The 20,161-nt window shown below is 37.5% G+C and overlaps 2 protein-coding genes across 2 annotated transcripts in view; one reads left to right on the top strand and one right to left on the bottom strand.

The window, feature by feature from the left end:
- LOC149503463 (uncharacterized) overlaps nt 1-2,493 on the top strand; it is a 94,788-nt gene extending 92,295 nt beyond the window's left edge. Inside the window, exon 4 of the mRNA XM_089727585.1 lies at nt 2,133-2,493. The gene's annotated coding sequence lies outside the window, so the exon portion shown is untranslated. The remainder of the gene's footprint in view (nt 1-2,132) is intronic.
- Nucleotides 1-20,161, bottom strand: part of Dhc1 (dynein axonemal heavy chain 1) — a 250,612-nt gene that overhangs the window by 117,266 nt on the left and 113,185 nt on the right. Inside the window, 9 exon segments of the mRNA XM_089727553.1 lie at nt 6,289-6,508; nt 7,108-7,367; nt 7,441-7,722; nt 8,027-8,226; nt 8,809-9,037; nt 10,283-10,431; nt 10,434-10,491; nt 11,435-11,481; nt 11,484-11,600. Of these exon segments, the coding sequence (XP_089583679.1) occupies nt 6,289-6,508; nt 7,108-7,367; nt 7,441-7,722; nt 8,027-8,226; nt 8,809-9,037; nt 10,283-10,431; nt 10,434-10,491; nt 11,435-11,481; nt 11,484-11,600 (1,562 nt within the window).

The raw sequence follows: 20,161 nt of genomic DNA, 5'->3' as shown, positions 1-20,161 counted from the left end.
TAATTAAGGAAAAACAAAAAAATTGGCCCTCTGCTCGAAGTAACTAACTGGAAACTTCTAAAGTCCTAGTGAAAGCCGACATTGTTGGTGGGTTGGATCAAAGTGGATCACACGGAGGGGATGTGTATTCTGTGCTTGAAGACTATTTAACAGCGTAGCTCCGTAGAGTTCGCAACCAGATCGGACCCACACATAAATGTTATTTTGTGCCTTATAAATACATATAAGTGTAACAAGTGAAAATCAACGCTGTTCAGGAGAGCAAAAATAAAATTTAAAAAAGAATTATAATACGTACAATACAGCACAATTAACAGCTGTCCACTTCTCTACAATTGTACAAAAATATTAAAAAAATACGTACTTACATAAATCAAGATAAAAACCTTTTAAATAATCTACGGACGTGTAGGTAGACTAACGTTATAACATAACAAATAAATGAAAATAACAAAACCTTATGAGATCTTAGTAAACTAGAAATTAATCTTCATCAGAATCATCATGGTCATTATCCGGAAGGGTGTTGAAAGAAAATTGAGATCATTCATATATGAAGCACTAAAAACAATGTGTGGAGAAATTATTTGAAGATGTTACAACTTGACATAATATATTTTAATTCACAGGTAATACAGGTCGCGGTCATAATTTTATTAATATTTTAATTTCATTAACAGTAATTTTGTTGATCCTTCATGGGCTGCTGCCATCTGTTGCTTCATTATATAAACAGACTAGAAGCACTTTTTCAGGTTTATGATATCCTGGTGATATTTTTAAGACTCGACGCGTATTCGGAGTATCGAGTATGCGCCCAACAATATGCCAATATTGCGCATGTGCGAAATGCAGCAAGTGTCCAGAAATACATTTTCACTGTTTTATTTATTTATTTATATTTTTTTATATTTGTTAGTATAAAGGCGAACTTAATGCCATAGGCATCTACCTTAGGGGAGTGCAGAGATGAACCTTGATAGGCTTAGTGTGATGATAGTGATAGTTTTTAGTTTAGTGTTCTCGATAAATTGTAATCTATCTCTATATATAAAAATGAATTGCTGCTCGTTAGTCTCGCTAAAACTCGCGAGCGGCTGGACCGATTTGGTCTTGAATTATTCGTGGAAGTCCAGAGAAGGTTTAAAAGGTAGATAAATATGAAAATGATCAGATTTAAATAAAAATAACAATTTTGTTTTTCCTTTCATGTGTCCCCCTCGGACGAATTACTTTTGTTTGTTTTAAGTTTATTTTATACAAAAGTTTAGGTCTTTTATTTATCGATTGAGGCACTACAAAGTCTGCCGGATCAGCTAGATATTTATAAAAATTTGAACACACGTTAATAATATGCTTTCAATTACTTCAGTGAATTTTTTTGTTGAAAGAAAAATTTTCAGACAACAATTCATTAAACACACGTGTTTCACGACTCACATTATTTATTAAGTACTCGTAGTTATTTATTTCAAAAGGAATGAAGCTTAAATAAATCGAAAAATACTATGAAAATAGTTATGCACAGTTAAACCCGTCAATTTGATGAAGTTACCGTGCAGTTTATCTATATATGATTTTGTTAGATATTTATATAATATGTTTGTTGTTTTGATAGATTGGCCTAAATCTATAATATTATCTATGTAGCGAAATATTTCATCGTAGTGTGTAGAGTTAAATGATCCTCTGTTACTGTTTCGCTATAGGGGATATATGAGTGCTGCCGCAGGTTTGAGTCCCAGTCAGCCCCGCACTTGGCTACGGTTCTCTTTTAGAGGACCGCGAAAGCACCATAAGGAGCTACATAGATACTAGATTCTCTCGTCAAACTCGGGGATAGGCTTTTTGCCCCGATACAACCCTTCCTCCTAATATAATGTTGTATTGGGGACAAGGGCGAAGGCTCTAGAGCCGATATGTGTCACGTTGCCACTCTCGTTAATTTTAGGTACAATTAGGAATAGGTATAGTTTCGTTAGGTACTTAAATTTGTAGTTATATCAAACCGCTTTTGTATTCTTGCACCAATGCACCAGCAATATCACCACTAGTAGTTAAGCTAGTTAGAGTATTTGTAGTCTAAGTAAGTACACTTGTAGTCATATATAAGTAATTGTTAATTTTTAAAGGAAGACGGCGAGGGTAGAACGAAGAAAGAAGATACATTGAATTGCTTCGTGCTTTGGCGTAGAAGACCTGCTTCACCAGGTTTCTGCTACTTTAAGCTCCCATCAATCAACAATCAAGTATCAAACAATACACAAAATTTGCAAGCTACAAAAACAACAGCAGCAACAACACCTTTGCGTTGTAAGGCAAGAGTGACTATATCCCGGGCAGACGGGGTTCCCCGAGACCCTGCTTTTGCCACTGCAAGCGGAACATTACGACCAATGCAATTTTCAACATCTTTAAGGCGTCCTATTAATTTGAAAATTTGCATACGATGGTGATGATAATACAGTAATAGTTTTCTTAATACAGTCTAATCCTGACAAAAAAGTGTTTTACTTATTTTAGTGTTTAAAAAAGAGCTGCGAGTTTGACTTTTTTTCCTATAGGTCACAAGGCGCACTGCAAGGGGTTATATACCATATACTACATGACGAAATTGCCATTTGTAAAACTATTTATATTTATGATTAGCCGTACTCGCCCGCTTCGCTGGGCATTTAAAATTAACATTATTATTTATTGTCATTATTATTAGGGAGTCCAACACTCATATAAATATTATTTGCCTATCCATTAAGTACATGTATTTTCTACATGGATACTTCAATCGGATGCATGGTTCAGTAGTTATAACGGATCATCCGTAAAAACCTCTGTAGGTTTATATATTTAGTATATAAGTACACTCGTAGATATAGATGACATCTCACGCGTTTTGTACAATGTAGGATCACCGAGAGTTCATTACTTGACTGGTATGTGATAGATGTTGTAGAATAGAAAGAAACCGGAAAAGTTGATTTCCGAAGCCATATTACCAATACTCCAATGAGGTTATAAGATCCTAGTGCTTCTCGGGTCTCTGACGTGGTTTTGTGAGGTTGTACAGAAATATGTACTACTAGGATATAATGACCACTTGAGAGTTCGTTTTTATGTAAACTCCATCTCGTGTTTATGGTCCAAATTGCAATGAATCGAGGTTCGTATAGAGAGCCGCTCATGAACCTAGTTCTTCAGTTAAACGACAGATGGATCTCGTAGCTCATAATCGTCCTTAATACGGATAAAATGAAATAAAAATACCTAGTCTTCTGTCTTGCCATAAATACTGAGACAAAGGAAAAAAAAAATCTATTGCAAACAACATTTATTATTTTTACAGTGTGTTAGTTTAATACATAAATATAAAACAATTTAAAGTATAAAAAGTTTATTCGAAGTGGTCTCCATTGGCTGTGCAATACAGTCCTTTAAACGTTGAGGCCAGTTATCAATAGAAGCACGCACTCTTTCCATGGGAAAATTTTTCACTGCCAATCGTACATATTGTTTTAGGGACTCCAAATTATCTCGACTCTCGACTATATCTCGACTTTTTGGAAATTTTCGTCGTGGTTACTCAATATTAAAACTGTGTCAATAGTTTGATTTTTCAGTGGGCTTAAATTAAAAGCCTCCTAGCATTTTCCGAGTTAGATCGATAATATCTTATGTGTGGTGGTGTGGTTGTTTAATGTTTTATTAATATTTTTATGTAAACATCAAACTACGGTGTAATAATAATAAAAGAGGACATCCACGAGTCCCAATTTTTTATTTTCAAAAGATCAGTAATTAATCCAGGACACTCGTTTAAAAAAAGCTTCATTATTAAAATAATCTGCTGCTTACGAAAAAAATAAGTAGTAAGTAAGTTAAGTTAGTTAGTAGTTTGATTAACAAGTAGTCATCAGATTTGGTTGACAATAAAATAAAAACACATTTTTGAAATAACAGGTGTTGCCAAATGTACTAGGACAACATAACAACTAAGAAGTTAATTGAAAAAAGGGTGGGCTATCTTAAAACCATATATAACATACGAGTATAAACATGTTCTATTGATGAATGTTCCATTCAAAATTAAAGCTGTTGTGGCGCAAAATAATTTTATTAAATGTGTCCGTGGGAATATTCATTCCACACAATACTAGGACATCAAGCTACATAGGAGCTTAAGATCCGTAACAAGTACATTTTGAGGCGTAAACAGCAGAATCAGCTTAGTACCTGGATTTGTAAGTTATTATTATGTGAATGTAGAGACCTTATAAATTTACAGAAGTGTATGAAATTTTCAATATCTATCTGTAAACAAATTTTGAAAATTTCGTTCCTCCCTAGCTTTTTTTAGGCAGGCCACATGTACCAGGGCAACATAAAGAAGAAGAGGGTTGATATCAAGAAGTTTAATCGCTATTTATCTGTGCTGTTTTTATTTAGACCGAAAATATGTCGTAAAACTTCCAAAATGCAGTAAGTGCGAGTATGAAACAAAAATACTAAGAAGAATATTAACAGTTGCGAGTAGTTCAGCAAGTCGAGAATTACTTACTTCAAGAGTACTAGATTCACCAGGTTATGTTGAAAACAATCTCAGCAACTATTTCATAATTTTAAAACTATTTCTTTGTCATAGGTTTGATTTTAAAATTTTGTATGCATTGGGTTATATATATCTCAATGTTAATTCGACGAGTGGTAATGTTTATGATTGTTATGTCTATGAGATCCAGTAATCAGTTAACATCGAATGAATAATTAGTTAACTTTCTACACACATTATTAGCGCACTAAAAATATCCAACAATGATGTGCATCTCTGTAAGAATAGAATATGCAGATACCAGGAAGATAGAGGATCGAGGAGGTCTTTGAGGTACGGAGTTAGTATATGTGTGTGTAACGTGCATGTAGTGAGTTTGTGAACAACGAAGGTAATGGGACAGTCCTTTTTGGTTTGACAGGTAAACGGAACAGAAACTGAAGTCTTATGATTTTATATTCTTGTTTTTTCCGTGTTTCATTGTTTATAAAATATATATAAAATTTTTCAATGGATGATTGCGATACAATAGTAATTCACCTTAATTTCAAGGAGATAAAAATGAATCGCCACTCTACGCGCACATTTGAATTCTGAAATGTGGAGGTCCCGGTCCTTAAATCCATAGGATTTTTTAAAAGTGATGGATGAACAAAACAATCAAAAATATAGCGAGCATTTTAACTTTGTATTTTTTTCTAGTTTTCATCCATAACTACGGAATCGATTTGATCACTGTACTTTCCGACAAACACTTACCCAATTTTTTATGTTTTAATTACCACAATTAGATACACAGATGGTAGGCTCACCGTGCGTTAAGCGGTCATCAAAGTCTATAATCGCCTGATTTATTGCCAAACTATAAAAAAATACCTTAAAAACTAGTGTGCCGGGTAGCCATCATACATACAAGATATTTGACAGATGCCTGATATCTCCCCTACGATATTTTCAAGATAAGCTTGCATGTATACAAGTTACGAACAACAACATTCGGACCGTCGGTTTACCGAGCAATATCACCCGCTCAGCGGAAGATCTTCCATTTTGTCGTTAACTTCCACACTAGTATTCGATTCGAGATATTAGTATTACTTAGATTAAAAGATTACGCCATTCTCAGCTTAAAATACACAGTTTAATAACCTTTTAGAGTTGAAATTTAAAAACACGTATGAAAACATGAAACATATTACAAACTTCGTCAACATTTTTCGTCGATATGTTTATTTGGCTACCTGTAATGTAGCTTTGTGGTTTAAATTCAAAAACGACCTTGATGATCGGGAAGTCATGTCTGGGCTGTATCATGTCGTACCGCTATGATTAAAAAAGATTCAGGACCATTATTGCCCACTGAGTTTCTGTGGGTCGTGATTCTGACCCGACGATAGATTCTGAGAAGCACTGCTCTTGCTAGGACCAGTGTTAGCAACACCTCCGGTTTGAAGTCCGAGAGCTCACCTACACGCTCAGGTAACGCTGATATAGCCTCTCAAGACTATCAGTATAGGTAGAGAAAAATGACCGTTATTACGATGTAGACATGCAATAAAAAAGGAAAAAATTCGACTCGCTTCTTAAAATTTGAATTTATTTTTAATTTCAAAACCAAATTCAAATTCTACGGGTCCGTACGTGTTTTTCTGGTACCTAATATTATTATTAAAAACTGAATTTAGTACTTATGCACGATGTCATAAGTGAATCGATTGTTCAAAGCCACTTCTACCACTTACCTCGATATCCTCCTTGTTCTGCAGCAGGGGCGCTTCTAGTATATTTTTCAAGCAGAAGTCCTCGTTGTCTAATTCAAAAACGTATTTCGTGACCTCCATGATCCTCTGCCAATGGCGAGGCTTCATAGCTTTGTTGGCCATCAGCTCAAGGAGAGGACACATATCGTTGAAATCGTCGATGGTCTTCTTAAGGGCAAAGAATGCCGGCCACTCTTTGAGACTGAAAAAGTAGTACATTTCTTTATTCTTTATTGTACACACAGTTAATACAATACAATAACTGCAAAACCTTATAAAATGGCGAGCTTAACTCAACAATTGAGTTATCTACCAGCTAACCGTTCTTAAAGAGGGAGAGCTTTATATAAGTGGGTAGAAGAGTACAATGTAATCAATTTACTTATTGATACAATATACAATAAAAATAATATTAATAATAATAAAAAACACTAATACATATTATAATATATCAGACTTTATACATACACAATTACACACATAAATAACATAAACATATACATACACGTACATATATAATGTAATACATTAAATAAATACTTATAAGTAATACTAAATCGATATTATATCGAATAGTTTAACTACGCAAAAACATACTTAAACTAGAGCGAGAGATAACCGTTAAACTATACAATTGAAATTTAGACTTCATATCTTAAGTAGGGTGGTGGTATTCGCGTGGTGACGTTCACAGATTCCGATATTCGTTTGTTCCGATATTCACATCAGGTGGGTCATGAACTAGTTCACTAGTCGATGCACCAAAAAAGAAGAACTCTGTAAATAAAACTTATAAATTACCCTTTCGGCAACTTTCGGCATCTGTTCTGAAACTCCATCAGTTCATTGTTGATCTCTTCAATATTAACTTCTCCCCAGGGTATGTCGTAGTAACTACTGACCCTGTCAATAACATCGTTGTAAAGCTTATACAGCTTCTGGAGTAAGTTCAGTTCTTTTCTTATTTGGGCTAATTCAGGGTATTCTGTATGGGGAAGACCAAAAAGCTCTTCACCGTTCTGGTAGGTCTGAAGCTTTCGCCACATTCCGTCGAACCGATTCTGTTGGAATATTTTAATAAGAACAAAGACACGCTCATATCAATTTAAAAGTATATAAATATAGAGCAAGTACTTGAAAAAGTATCAATCTATCGGATGCTTCTCGTGGGGTCAACCCTGGCTGCATCGGTCCAGCGTGTCTATACTCGTGACAGTATTCGGCGTTGTCATCCCTAAATTTGTCCAAATTGTTTTTCAAATCCTCTTCAAACTGCGGTTGCATCTTCAATAGCTGCACATGAGAAGCGAGTGCCGTCGCCTGCAGCTGTTGCCAAGTGTATCGAAGATTATCAACTTGCTCCAAATCTTCTTTACTAACTGGCAGCTCGTAACGAGTTATAACGTTAAACGCTTCCTGTAACCAAAGTTAATTTATTTAACGTCAATTTTATAAAGCTACTAGACGTACTCGTCCGCTTCGCTGGGCATTTAAAATTAGTATTATTATTTATTATCATTATTATTGGGGAGTCCAACACCCATATAAATATTAACCTATCCATTAAGTACATGTATTTTCTACATCGATACCAAGTTTCAAGTCAATCGGATGCATGGTTCAGTAGTTATAACGGAACATCCGTAAAAACCACTGTAGATTTATATATTAGTATAGATAACTAATGTTAAAAACATATAAATGAAATTATTATAATCACCTCAACGGGGTCAATTTTTAATTCCATATCAACTTCTTGCTCTCGTATTTTTTTGAGAGTTTCCATGACGGTTCTGACGTCATCGAGATCACGGATAGGGCGTTCCAATTTCCGTTCCAAATCGTTCATAATAGCATAGACATAGTCCATCTCCCGTTTGTATTTTTTACGCATCGCCTGGCTAATTCTATGGGTTCCATCTGCAAAATGTTAATAAAGACTCTGGGGATTTGTCAGATGTGTGAAGGATATCCTATTTAACAATGGCTAGTTATAATTTGCTAATATTTATAATTTGAATTGTGTTTTCAATAGCCAAAGCTATGCACATTAATATGGATTTCCTGAGTGCACATACTATTTAGATTGCAATCCAGATTATATCTAGGTACTACTTGTACGATTTAGCTAATATGTACTGTAATTATGGTAAATGGTTTTGTGCATTAATAAAATAATAAAAAAGTACATTATTTTGAATTTAATTAAGTAGGAGGAGATTTTGAATTTTCAATCTATATACAATTTATTAAAATGTGCTAGATTGTATTCGTTCCTATTCTTAGTTATGGCTAAAGACATATAGTTTCCCAAAAAAATTTAACACTTATATTTATAGGAATTAAAAAAAAATACACTACAAAATTTAAGTCACTCCAAACCCATACCTATAAATACAAAAATATCAAATTCTGTACAGCCTTATAGAAAAAAATTCAATGACCTTCGTACAGAAGACTTGGAAAATATTATATATAGAAATAAAGATATATGTGACTTACTTTTAAGCTCCGTGTTTAATCCCAATTTCAGTTTTTCTGTAGAAACGGCAAGACAATTACCAATAATAAGCAGGTCAGGCTCTGTTGCTAATTTTGATTCTAATTCGCTGTGTCTTTTCAGTGCTAATTCAAAGTCATTTAAGTTCCAAGCTAGCAGCTGCCGTAGTGTCTTCTCGCATTTCCACAAATAATGGTAGGGACGCCATCGCTTAACTAATGTATTCAATTCCTGTTCAGTGAATATTAATTAGAGATGATCTGCTGATGGTAGGGAGTTTTGTGTGCCCGCACCGATATCACCGCCCCTGTCTATTTCTGCCGTGAAGCAGTAATGCGTTTCGGTTTGAAAGGCGGGCCAACCGCTGTAACTATTAAGACCTTAGAAGTCATATCTCAGGGTAGGTGGCAGTATTTACGTTGTAAATGTCTATGGGCTCCGGTAACCACTTAACATCAGGTGGGCCGTGAGCTCGTCCAGCCAACTAAGCAATAAAAAAAAGGTCTTTGCTCGCTCCGGTAACCACTTAATATCATTTGGACAATGAGCTAGTTCCCCCATATATGCAACGATATTTATCATTTAACACATAGTAGACATTTGCTTATTACAGTGTAGGTACATGCAAAAAAATTCAAGGATCTGTCGTGCTATTACGGATAAGGACTTTTTTTAAAGCATTTTGTTTGGTTGCAGTTGACTTGTAGTGAATAAAACTATTTTTAATTTGTCTCCCTGTCTTTTGTTTGTTCAGATTAGCATCCAAAACTGTTGTACTGATTCTGATCGGACTTTCAGTACCTGTTTTATATGTCCTCCTACCAATCATATACCGATATTGCGTCGGTGTAAATGTTGCATTGGACACCAGGAGACCATAATCCTAGGGAAAGTTTCATAATGAACGAAAGGGCAAAAGAGAAAGCATATGACGACGTATCCGACTTAAATGAATTGCCCTTGATTTAGTGAACTTTAAGGCTTCGAATTGATCTTAAAGTTATTCAGTAGAGTTATGCATATTGTCTGCAAGACACTTTAACCACAGTATTCGGTCAACCCCGAGCTTGTGTCAACCGTACAACAACGTGTCTACAATCTATTTTTCAAATGAAATCGAAACTGAAGGCTATATTAAATTGATAAACATGTTTCGAATTGTTACAGTTTTTGTAACAATTTGCCATTAATGTGTATGTACCTGTGAAGTATTATTATTAAACTAATTTATCCCGGCCCGCTTTGCCGGTCAATATTTCGTATGACTTCGATTCAGTCGCTACTAATTACGAGGATCACTCGGCAAGATAATCTGAAGATTTTCTAAAAAAATTCATCGTAATAATTTTAGAGTATATAGGAGACAAACACATACATCGATTTTTATATTTATGGATTATATTATTAAATCAGGGCGTGTCAAATAATACTATAATATGGTTTTTTATTACAATATCTATTGAAACAAAAAAATACCGTCTTAATATTCTGCGTGCACATTGACAGCAACGATAGTGTTTTGATTATCTCTTTGTTTTCCATCACGTGACTGTAAAAATTCTTCTGTTGGAACGGAAACACTGGCTTCTCCTCGGATTCAAGGCGGTAGTGCTTTTTTCTCCTGCCTTCGTCGAATCGATCAGCTTCATTGGCTTGTTCATGTTCATGGGAGTTCCGGATTGGACCTGTTCGTCAAGCTTCGTGACAACGTCTAGCAGCTGGTTCGAATGAGGACCGGCTATTTTCTTCCAGCTCACCTGTACACGCATGCGGGAAGGGGCACGCAAAACATACGGAGGGGAGTGTGTTCGGTTTGGGCACCACGCGTCGTGGTAAAAGCCGGGATTTAAGAAGCGACACCGATTGCGTGGCAAATCATACAAAGGTTCAAGTGTAGAAGCACATTTGGTGGGATGCAGACGCGAACACAGTCGAATGCACATGTGCGAAGTGAACAAGTAGACGTAACACAAAACAGTTGACAACACACAAAGAAACAAATGCAATTGCTATATTAAAACAATGGTATATTTAAACAAATTAAAATGATCTCAATTTAAATGTAAGTACGTCTTAGTACCCAACCTTTTAATTAGATTAAGTACAAAATATTATTAGAAACTGGTAAACAAGGATTTTATTAAATATTTCCTTATAATTTCAGTTCGAGTGAAATTTTACTGCTGATTCAATCGTAGTTTCCTAAAAGAGGAAATTTTGAAGATTCCTCGAGCCGATTTCTTATATTGCATATAAGAAAATACGTAGAATAAAAAGATTTTAGATGTTTATTAATATGATTATTTTTAATATTTACTGGTTCATCATAAGAGTTTTGTGAAACAATTGAATACAAAATATTTATTGCAAAAAAAATCAAATAAATTGAAACTTCACAACCAATGATTTGATTGTATTTGAAAATCCATTTTAACTGACTTGTCCTGGTCATCAAAGAATATGTACGAACTTCGATTGCGAGTACATTGAATTTTCTAGACATATTCAGTACAAACAAAAAACTTTTTTTTTAGTACTCAATAGGAATTCAAAGAGACTAAAACGAAATTAATTGGTCTAAATTCGAATACGAACTGATTAATAAGCTGTTTACAACTAATTTCATACCCTTGATGTTTTTCCTCCACTCCATTGAGCGACTCCTTTAGACAGGCGGAAATGTGTTTTCCTGCTAAAACTAATACTTCTTGTATTTCATCTAACGTCGGAGCAACCGAAACATTCGGTATCATCAAAGCGGTGTGGAGAAGAAAAATTGGTTTCTTCTGAGCACCTGTAACAAATAAAAAAACAATTATCTAACTGAAAGCAGTAATTAAATGTTTGCAAATGAACTTTATGAACTCGTATTGCCGTTTGAATATTTTCCTTGAACAGTTTACTAAATTTGAAATATGCATTCCAATTTTGTTTTTTTTTACTCGACTTTAAATTTTTGTTTTTAATTTTGTTAGGTAACATTAAGACTATCGACGAATAATTTTCCGTATAATTCATGCACGAAAAGGACCACAAAAAAGACCGTTTATATGTGGTCATCCATTCATCTATGCCTTCATACACATTATACATACCAAGCTAAAACAAGTGTGTTAAAAGAAGAAAGATAAGAGGGCACATAATTTTTCATTCATTTATCTTTAATGCAAAATACTAAACCGCTTACAAGATCATAAGGCACAGAAACCGTTTTAAAGTTCGTATTTTAATTAATCATTACTTCGACTCATACAGCGATTAATATTAGATCTACTTGTAAATTATATCTGTAAAATGCCAATAGTCTTCAAGTTAATTGCTTGTGACATCCGAGGAAACAAAATCTCTGAAATTATTAAGGTACTCGTCTTACCGAATGGCTACGCTGCCTTTACCTAACTACTAATGGAAGTCAGTCCGTTTTTTTTATTGCCTTTGTAGGCAGACGAGAATACGGTTCACCTGATGGTGAGTGGCTACCGTCGCCTGGGGACGTGCAGCAATACCAGGGGCAGAGCCAAGCCGCTGCCTACCGCTGTTGTTTTTTAAATACTTACCCACGAGATTTCCAGTAATACCTTGTTTATCAGAAACTTTACATGGTAGAGTAACTGTGCACGTCTAAAAGTAGGTATCCTTGCGATGTCAGTGTTCAAGTGACGGTGATCACCTTTCATCATGCACGGTGGAAACTTTAAGTCGGAACTGACTTTTGGCAAAATAGGCGAGATTGAAATTCACGTCATTTACTTTGTTGAAAGAACTTATTGTCCAAATAAAAGAATGCACAAATTACATAATGAGAACAAATTGGAAACTCGTTACTATTTATTAAAAAAAAAAAAAACCAGGCAGTCATCATTTTTTTATTTTTTATGTAAGATGTTCAAGTAAGATGCGTTTCTTTCTTCTGTGTGTAAAAATTTACGCAGCAGGTGAATTTTCCCGCAACTGTACTAGGATAGCAGATTCACGAGAAGTTGGTTAAAACTACCCGATACGAGCCAAACGATCTTATTTGTAGCCACGTAAAGTATTAAATCGCTTCCAAACCAAATTCGATTAACAGCGCATGTCAACGTTTGTGCGAGGTACATTCGAAGAGTGCAGACGTAAGAATTGTACCACGTGACAAATTCTTTTTAAACATTTAATTTAGAGCTCTTCAAATTTTCTCCATAAATTTTAAAACAATATTTGTAAGTAGCTATAGCTTGCGAAGGCAGAGAGAAATCGATGATGAATCACTTCGCGGTCTTATATAGTTTCTCATTGATGATTACCGCTTAGGAGTGTTCTGTTAGCTGTTATGTGCTTAGATTTTTCTAAAGCAAATAGTGCTCAATGATGATAAACCCTGGTAATGTGCTCATCATTTAACAGCTTCTTTAGCGTGCACTCAGAGGTGTAGAGATGAATTATATTTTTATCAATTTGCCAACAGCAGCAGACATTGAGACAATCAATATAGAAGTAATAGCGACCGCCCTCGCTTCGCTTCGGAAACATTAAAACACATGAAAACAAAAAATAATAAAAAAAAATAAAAAAAGTAGCCTATGTTCATCAGGGACATGTCGGCTTCTAATGGAAAAAGAATTTTTCAAATCGGTCCAGTAGTTTCGGAGCCTATTCGAAACAAACAAACAAACAAATCTTTCCTCTTTATAATATTAGTATAGATTATTATTGTAGTCACGAAACTACTAATAAAGTTATTTTAATAACTTTCAAGCCCATGAGACGCTTAACTAGTCAGTGACATATAAACGCATTTCTGATATGTTTCTTAGCCATACATATATGTATGTATACCTAGTTGCTTCCAACAGCAATGGTAGACATTTATACTAGGACAATATGAATCTGAAGTGGTGATAAGAGGAGTGGTTATCCACATATCTACTACGTTTATTCAATCGTAGCCAATTGTGATGTGTTGATGTAACCAATCAAAGCCAACACATTGTAATCTAAGAGCTAGTAGCTACTATTTCGCGAGACCGTTTAAATATTTGATTGCCATGTCTTTAAACGGCTTCAAAGTTCTCAGATTGAACAACTTAATATACGCTTAAGTTCACCAAAGTATAAAAAAGTAGACAAAAAGTTACAAACCAAACTGCGTAAAATCTGTACAAACTATCAATAATTATGAAATATTTTTATTAAACGAGTATGTTATTCATTCATTCATCGTGGAGTGAATAAAATTTTTGTTAATTTTATTCATCAGAAATTGTTGAAGTGAAACTTCTTTAGGTGCGTTGAGAGTAAAATATAACTCGCAACAGATTCGTTACGGCTAGGGAGAAAATATGTAATTTAGTACGAACGAGAGTGAGAAAATAGACAGAGAGTCTCGCAAACCACTCGAACGTGGAGAGAGGGAGAAAGCGAGCTTTTTTTTTTTTTGGTCAGGAGGAAATCGCCGGACTTCCGCCCTCCACTGGGGACGGCGGGCGGAGCATGTCGGAGTCGAACCGACTAAAACCTCCTGTCGCTCAACAACCAACGTCCAAACCTCACATGAGACAGAACTCATGAAAACGCAAAGGGGGGAAAGTGAAGTGTTTAGTGCGGAGCACATCTCTCCCTTCACCCTCCCCCTCGGGATGCCGGACTGGCGGTCGTCGGCGCCACGACCACCAGCCCTCTCGGTCGGCAGGCTATCTGGAGCCCGCCTAGATGGCGCCGGTTAGAGTGAGCTATCCTACGGAATACCCCGCTGGGTCAGAACCAGCGTGGGTCGAGGATAGCCGGCCTTCCATCACCCGGATGCTCTTGCGTAAAACGCGTGCAGAGCAGCTTGCACGACGTCTTCTTAGGTCCCCCTCGCCGGTCCCCAGACCGACATATGAGGGGGACCCGAAACACTTAGAGGGCCAGGGCTTGGGCGATCCGCCTCCCTGGCCCCCGCTCGACGGCGGCGGCTTGCGCGTTTCTAACGCGCCCCGCCGCCTCCTTCTGCGAGATGGTGCACTCGCAGAAGTCGAGCATCGCCTTCCACGACTCGTCGTCGCCGAGCATCGATGCCACAACACTCGGCAACGACAAGTCGTTTCCTATTTTTGCGACGAGGACACGGCGCCACCCCTCCCATGCGGGGCAGGCGACGAGCGTATGCTCTGCCGTGTCCAAGTCGCAATCACAATGGTGGCACTCTGCCGTCGGCTCGGCTCTGATCCGGTGCAGGAACTCACCGAAGCAACCATGCCCAGTGAGAACCTGCGTGAGCCGGAAAGTGAGGCGTCCTCTGTCACGATTGACCCATCCACGGACTAGGCGAATCGCCTCGACGGTCCTACGACCAGCCGAAGGATCGGCCAGCCGCCTGGACCATGATTCCAGCACGGACCGCCGAGATTGGGCCCTCCGCGCTCTGACCACACTGGGCTGGGACGCGCCACGCCCCGGGCACGAAGGTCAGCCCGCCACTGATAGTCAGCGGCGAGCGCCTCCGCTTCCAGAACCCAAGCGGCGTCCCAGCCAGTACACAGCCACCTCGAAGGAGATGGTGCGATAACCACGAATGACCTGACCGCGATGGTGTGTTGCGGCTTTTGCAGCAGCCTCGCCACCCCCACGGCCAGGGAGAAAGCGAGCTAGGTCGTTTCTCATAAACACATTCCATTTACGGACGTCGATCACTAGATGGCTTGTTGTTTCTTATTGCCTTTGTAGATGGCAGTAACATATTAACTATCTTATGTTTATTTTAATTTAATCTTTATTATTTATCCCATACAACATTCAACAAGAGAACAACAACAACAACATTCAAACAAGAGAAATTTGATTTAAGGATGAAATGAAGCTGTAAAGTTTTTTTCACGTGCACCAAGTTGCAACGTACTTTTTCTTTAATCCTCCATAGAGTGACTATTTTAATCGTTATATACAGCTGAATCGAAAATTTACATTGTTTTAAAATTAATATAAATAGAAGATTGCGTATTATATTTTGCTAGTAATCATCGTCGTTTTATAATATTTTATACCCTTAGTGAATTGAACAATTCGGAATCGTGCCAACGAGCTTGTCAAAATGAGCTTGATACATACAAGTTTCGCACTAAAAGTACGGAGCGTCAGTGCGTAAGTCGATGGAGTTCTTCCCTTTGTCGTTTACTAAATCTGTGACCACGAACAACCATGATCTTCATGATATAACTACTATTAGCGCCTCATTATCGTTGACAGTCATAGCTCAACAAGTCATCGCGAGCAGTGGTCCCGCTCAAGTTAGCGTCGCAGCGTAAACCAGGTACATCGATGCCAGCGCAGTGCACTTTCTGGATTGTGGCTTGCATCGTCAGTGCCTAAAATATACTACTTGCGGTGGTCGTAGTAGTGCCCTACTACAACAAACTTCCGCAAGTAGTACACCATCAGCTTCATAAGTTGATGCGTGTGTATCTTAAAGCAAATAAATTGGTGGTGCATGTCAATTTTAAGACAAGACGTCCTACCTCCAGTAGTACGAGTGACCTTGTTTACGCTCAAAGCTCTATAGAAACTTTTCAGTTAGTCGGTAGAGTATGCAACGTGTACCAAAACAACAAAATGTTCAGCTTCAGTAAGGGTTTGACGTTAGCTGTTATAACCCATAGACGTTAGCTGTGAAGGAGTGCTTCAGACATTTTTCATGAAAAGATTATAAAAAACGGTCTGGAACATCATTATATGATACATGGGAGAGTTTTTTAGAATCATTATGCTCCATGAACAAGAATGGTCCCTTCAGCAAGACACAGCGCATCATAAAGATTAGTTACAGCTGTTAAAGCGTGGCAGGGAAGAAAAAAAATGTGTGGAAAAAAAAAACGAGGAATTTGTGATGGCTCCTTCGCAGAATCGTTAGCACTCTATCATCAAATAAGCTACCGTGAAAGTCATACTCCATTATTCTATATTTTCTATTCAAATTTCGTTGTAAATGACGATGCAACGCTGTACCAGGAAAGCATAACTCAAAAGAAATGGGTTTTATGTAATTAAATTCCCAGTGTGCATGTATGGTTTAATTAATAGCAGCCACCAACACAACGCTACGGCTAACACCAATGTAATGTAATGTATTACTAAAAAAATCCAAAAGCTTGTTGCAAGGCGTTCTTTTATATCAGTGTTATAAGTCCAGATTATGGTCAGTAAATTTAATTCTGACTCGAGGTTAACCTCTGCTTCAGTCCGGAAGGTAAATGTCTAAAAATGGATAGAGCAGTGGTCTCAAACGATTTAAGGCGTATATTCAACGTTAATCAAAATCTTAATATATTCTTTAGATCTTTTGCGCATCGAATATGGTTATTGCCTATCATTTATGTACAAAGCAGTTATTGTCGCTTAGTCACGTTTGCCTTGAAGCGTCGATATGTATATGTATATATTTAAATATGTGTATGTATGTAAATACAGCTGGAGCTATTAAGATTTTCTGGAAATCTTCAGGTTGCCTAGAAAGATTGGTAGCGACCGGATCGAACTCAAATCAAAGATCGACCGGACCGGATTAGATTATTTCTTATTATAATTTTTTTTTATTGCCTTTGTAGGTAGACGTGCATACTGTCCACCTGGTAGTGAGTGGTTACCGTCGCTCATGATTGTCAGCAATGCCAGGGGCACAGCCAAGTCGCTGCCTACCATATAGTTATGTATTTATTGTTAAGAAAATATTTTTACACAGTACAATACCTTTTTTATTTATTTATTGCATAGATAGGTGAACAAACTTACAGCCCAGCTGGTGTTAAGTGGTTGCCGGAGCCCATAGACATCTACAGCGTAAATGCCGCTACCCACCTTGAGATATGAGTCCTAAAATCTCAGTATAGTTACATCGGCTGCCCGACCCTTCAACCGAAACGCATTACTGCTTCACGGTTGAAATAGGCAGGGTACCTACCCGTGCGGACTCACAAGAGGTCCCACCACCAGTAAATACTATACCTTGTGTAATAATAATCTAATTAGTTATTATAATTGGTCAGCAAACACAAATTATGAATTTGCCTACTTTCCAAAATGTTAAGCCGTGTTTAATATAAATTTGGCATTAGCTTAGTGTATCAAATCTTTTTTTTAATTTTTTTTATTGCCTTTGTAGGCGACGGGCATACGGCCCACCTGATGGTGAGTGGTTACCGTCCCAGTCAGCATTCATGCAGGGCAGAGCCAAGCCGCTGCCTACCGCTTAATACTCTCCACAAGCCTCGTTTGAAGAAGGACATGTCATAGCGCTCAGGAAACACCGTGGAGGGGAGCTCATTCCATAGCCGGATGGTACGTGGCAAAAAAGATCTCTGGAAACGCACTGTGGATGACCGCAGTGGTTCCAGGTAGTATGGATGAACTCTACTCCGGTGGCGGGCAGTGCGATGGTAAAAACGAGATGCTGGTATCATCTCGAACAATTCCTCAGAGCACTCCCCATGGAACATACGGTATAAATACAGAGGGAACCGAAGTCCCTCCGCAGACCCAGAGGCTCCAAACGATCCGAGAGAATGGGATTATCGACAATCCGAACGGCCCTCCTCTGTATGGAGTCAAATGAAGAAGCTGGTATTTGGGAGCCCCGGCCCAGAGATGGGAGCAGTACTCCACGCGAGGCCGGACTTGTGCTTTATAAAGCAAAAGTCTTTGTCCAGGCGTGAAGTACCGCTTCGCTCTGTTGAGGACTCCCAGCATTTTGGACGCCAACTTGGCTTCGCCTTCCAATGACTCCGAACTGGGACATCGCTCGAAATTGTCGACCCAAGTATCCCGATACTCTCGGAAGGTTGCAGGGATACTCCTTGGAATTGCGGCGCCATGACAAAGGGGTCCTTCTTCGCAGTGAACGCGCAAACTTGTGTCTTTATCGGGTTGAATTGAACCAAGTTCAATTGACCCCATTCGGAGACTCGCCCCAGAGAGTTCTCCACTTCAGACACAAGTTTTGATTGTCTGTCTTGCACCATGCTCCGAGAGAGACTCTGATGGCCGATATATCGCGCATCCCCCGTGCTATCATCTGCATAGCAATGCATGCCATCAATAGACAGCATGTCATTGATATACAGGATGAAAAGCGTGGGGGAGAGCACCGAACCTTGTGGAACGCCAGCGTTAATGGTCATGGTATCAGAACAGTCACCGTCTACACCGTCTACAATCGCAGAGATTAGTGCAAAATAACGAACATATATTTATTAAATAATATTTAAAATTATAAATCCCTAAATAATATTTGTAATTTGGGTATTTTCGTCAATTTATACCTATAATTATAGTATGATAATAAAGTAATAAAATAAGAAGTATCATATTGGTAGCCACCAGAAATGATTTAAATTATAATTCATAGGGCTTGTAACGTTCAACTACTAAATGCTAGAATATTAAACAGTAACCAACAGTAAAACATATTAAGCGACAAATTCTCCACTGTTAAAAAATTAGATTTTGCCCATGACGGCTCCTATTCAAGTTTATTCACATAAAAAAGATATTATATATTTTATCTTTAATTTAATTCGCAATTCAATTCAAGCATATTTAATTATTAATATAATAAATATTTGGATCATTGATTTACGTTCTAAGTACGTGGTTCATTATTTTAAAAAAATTAAAGAAACTGGGCTGTTTTGATGTTTAAGATGAACAAAAAGGTATGAGAGCTACCGAAAATGAGAGATAGATTAGGTGCGCTCAGTTTAAAAAATATATATATATTTTAAGTGACTGCAAATTTTATTTTATTCATATGCATTTTTTTTATTCTACTATTTCACTTTGGGCATCACATCAAGTGCGCATGTCACCATTTTGGTTAGGTATGTCGACTGTGTTGACGTTATCCGAGCGCATGCATGTACAGTGAGCCATAGCATACATCCGGTCAGATTCGTGTATATATTTTTACTATAGTCAAACCCAAGTATCGTTGAAAGTTTGTCGAAAATACAAAATAACTTGTGGGCTTTTTTTAAATTTTAATATTTCTATTTGAGCGTCGGCATTACGTGTGCATGTGTGAAAGGGCTTAAGCGACTCAACTGTATTGACTTTATCCGAGCGCATGCGTATACAGTCGTACAGCCAGGCAACATTACCTTCGCAGCGGCCTGGTACAGGTCGGCTGCTTCGAGAATTAATTTAAATTCATATAAATTCCTCATAAAGCAAGCTTTGAATGAGGCGCAAAGCATCTTGGAGTTCGTGTAGCAAGTTATTATGAACGGACTGACTGCGAGCTTCTCCGAGTATTCACAACGCATCATTCAATACACCACTTCAGTGTTTACCGGTATGTACGAGAGCGTGGTGACATTCGTCAACGATTTGGCCGCCATACACTTTGTG

The sequence above is a fragment of the Bombyx mandarina genome, chromosome 01, assembly GCF_030267445.1.
Source record: "Bombyx mandarina strain Sakado chromosome 01, ASM3026744v2".
Classification (NCBI taxonomy): domain Eukaryota; kingdom Metazoa; phylum Arthropoda; class Insecta; order Lepidoptera; family Bombycidae; genus Bombyx; species Bombyx mandarina.
Note: the sequence above shows the minus strand (reverse complement) of the source record. Positions and strands in the feature narration are given on the sequence as shown.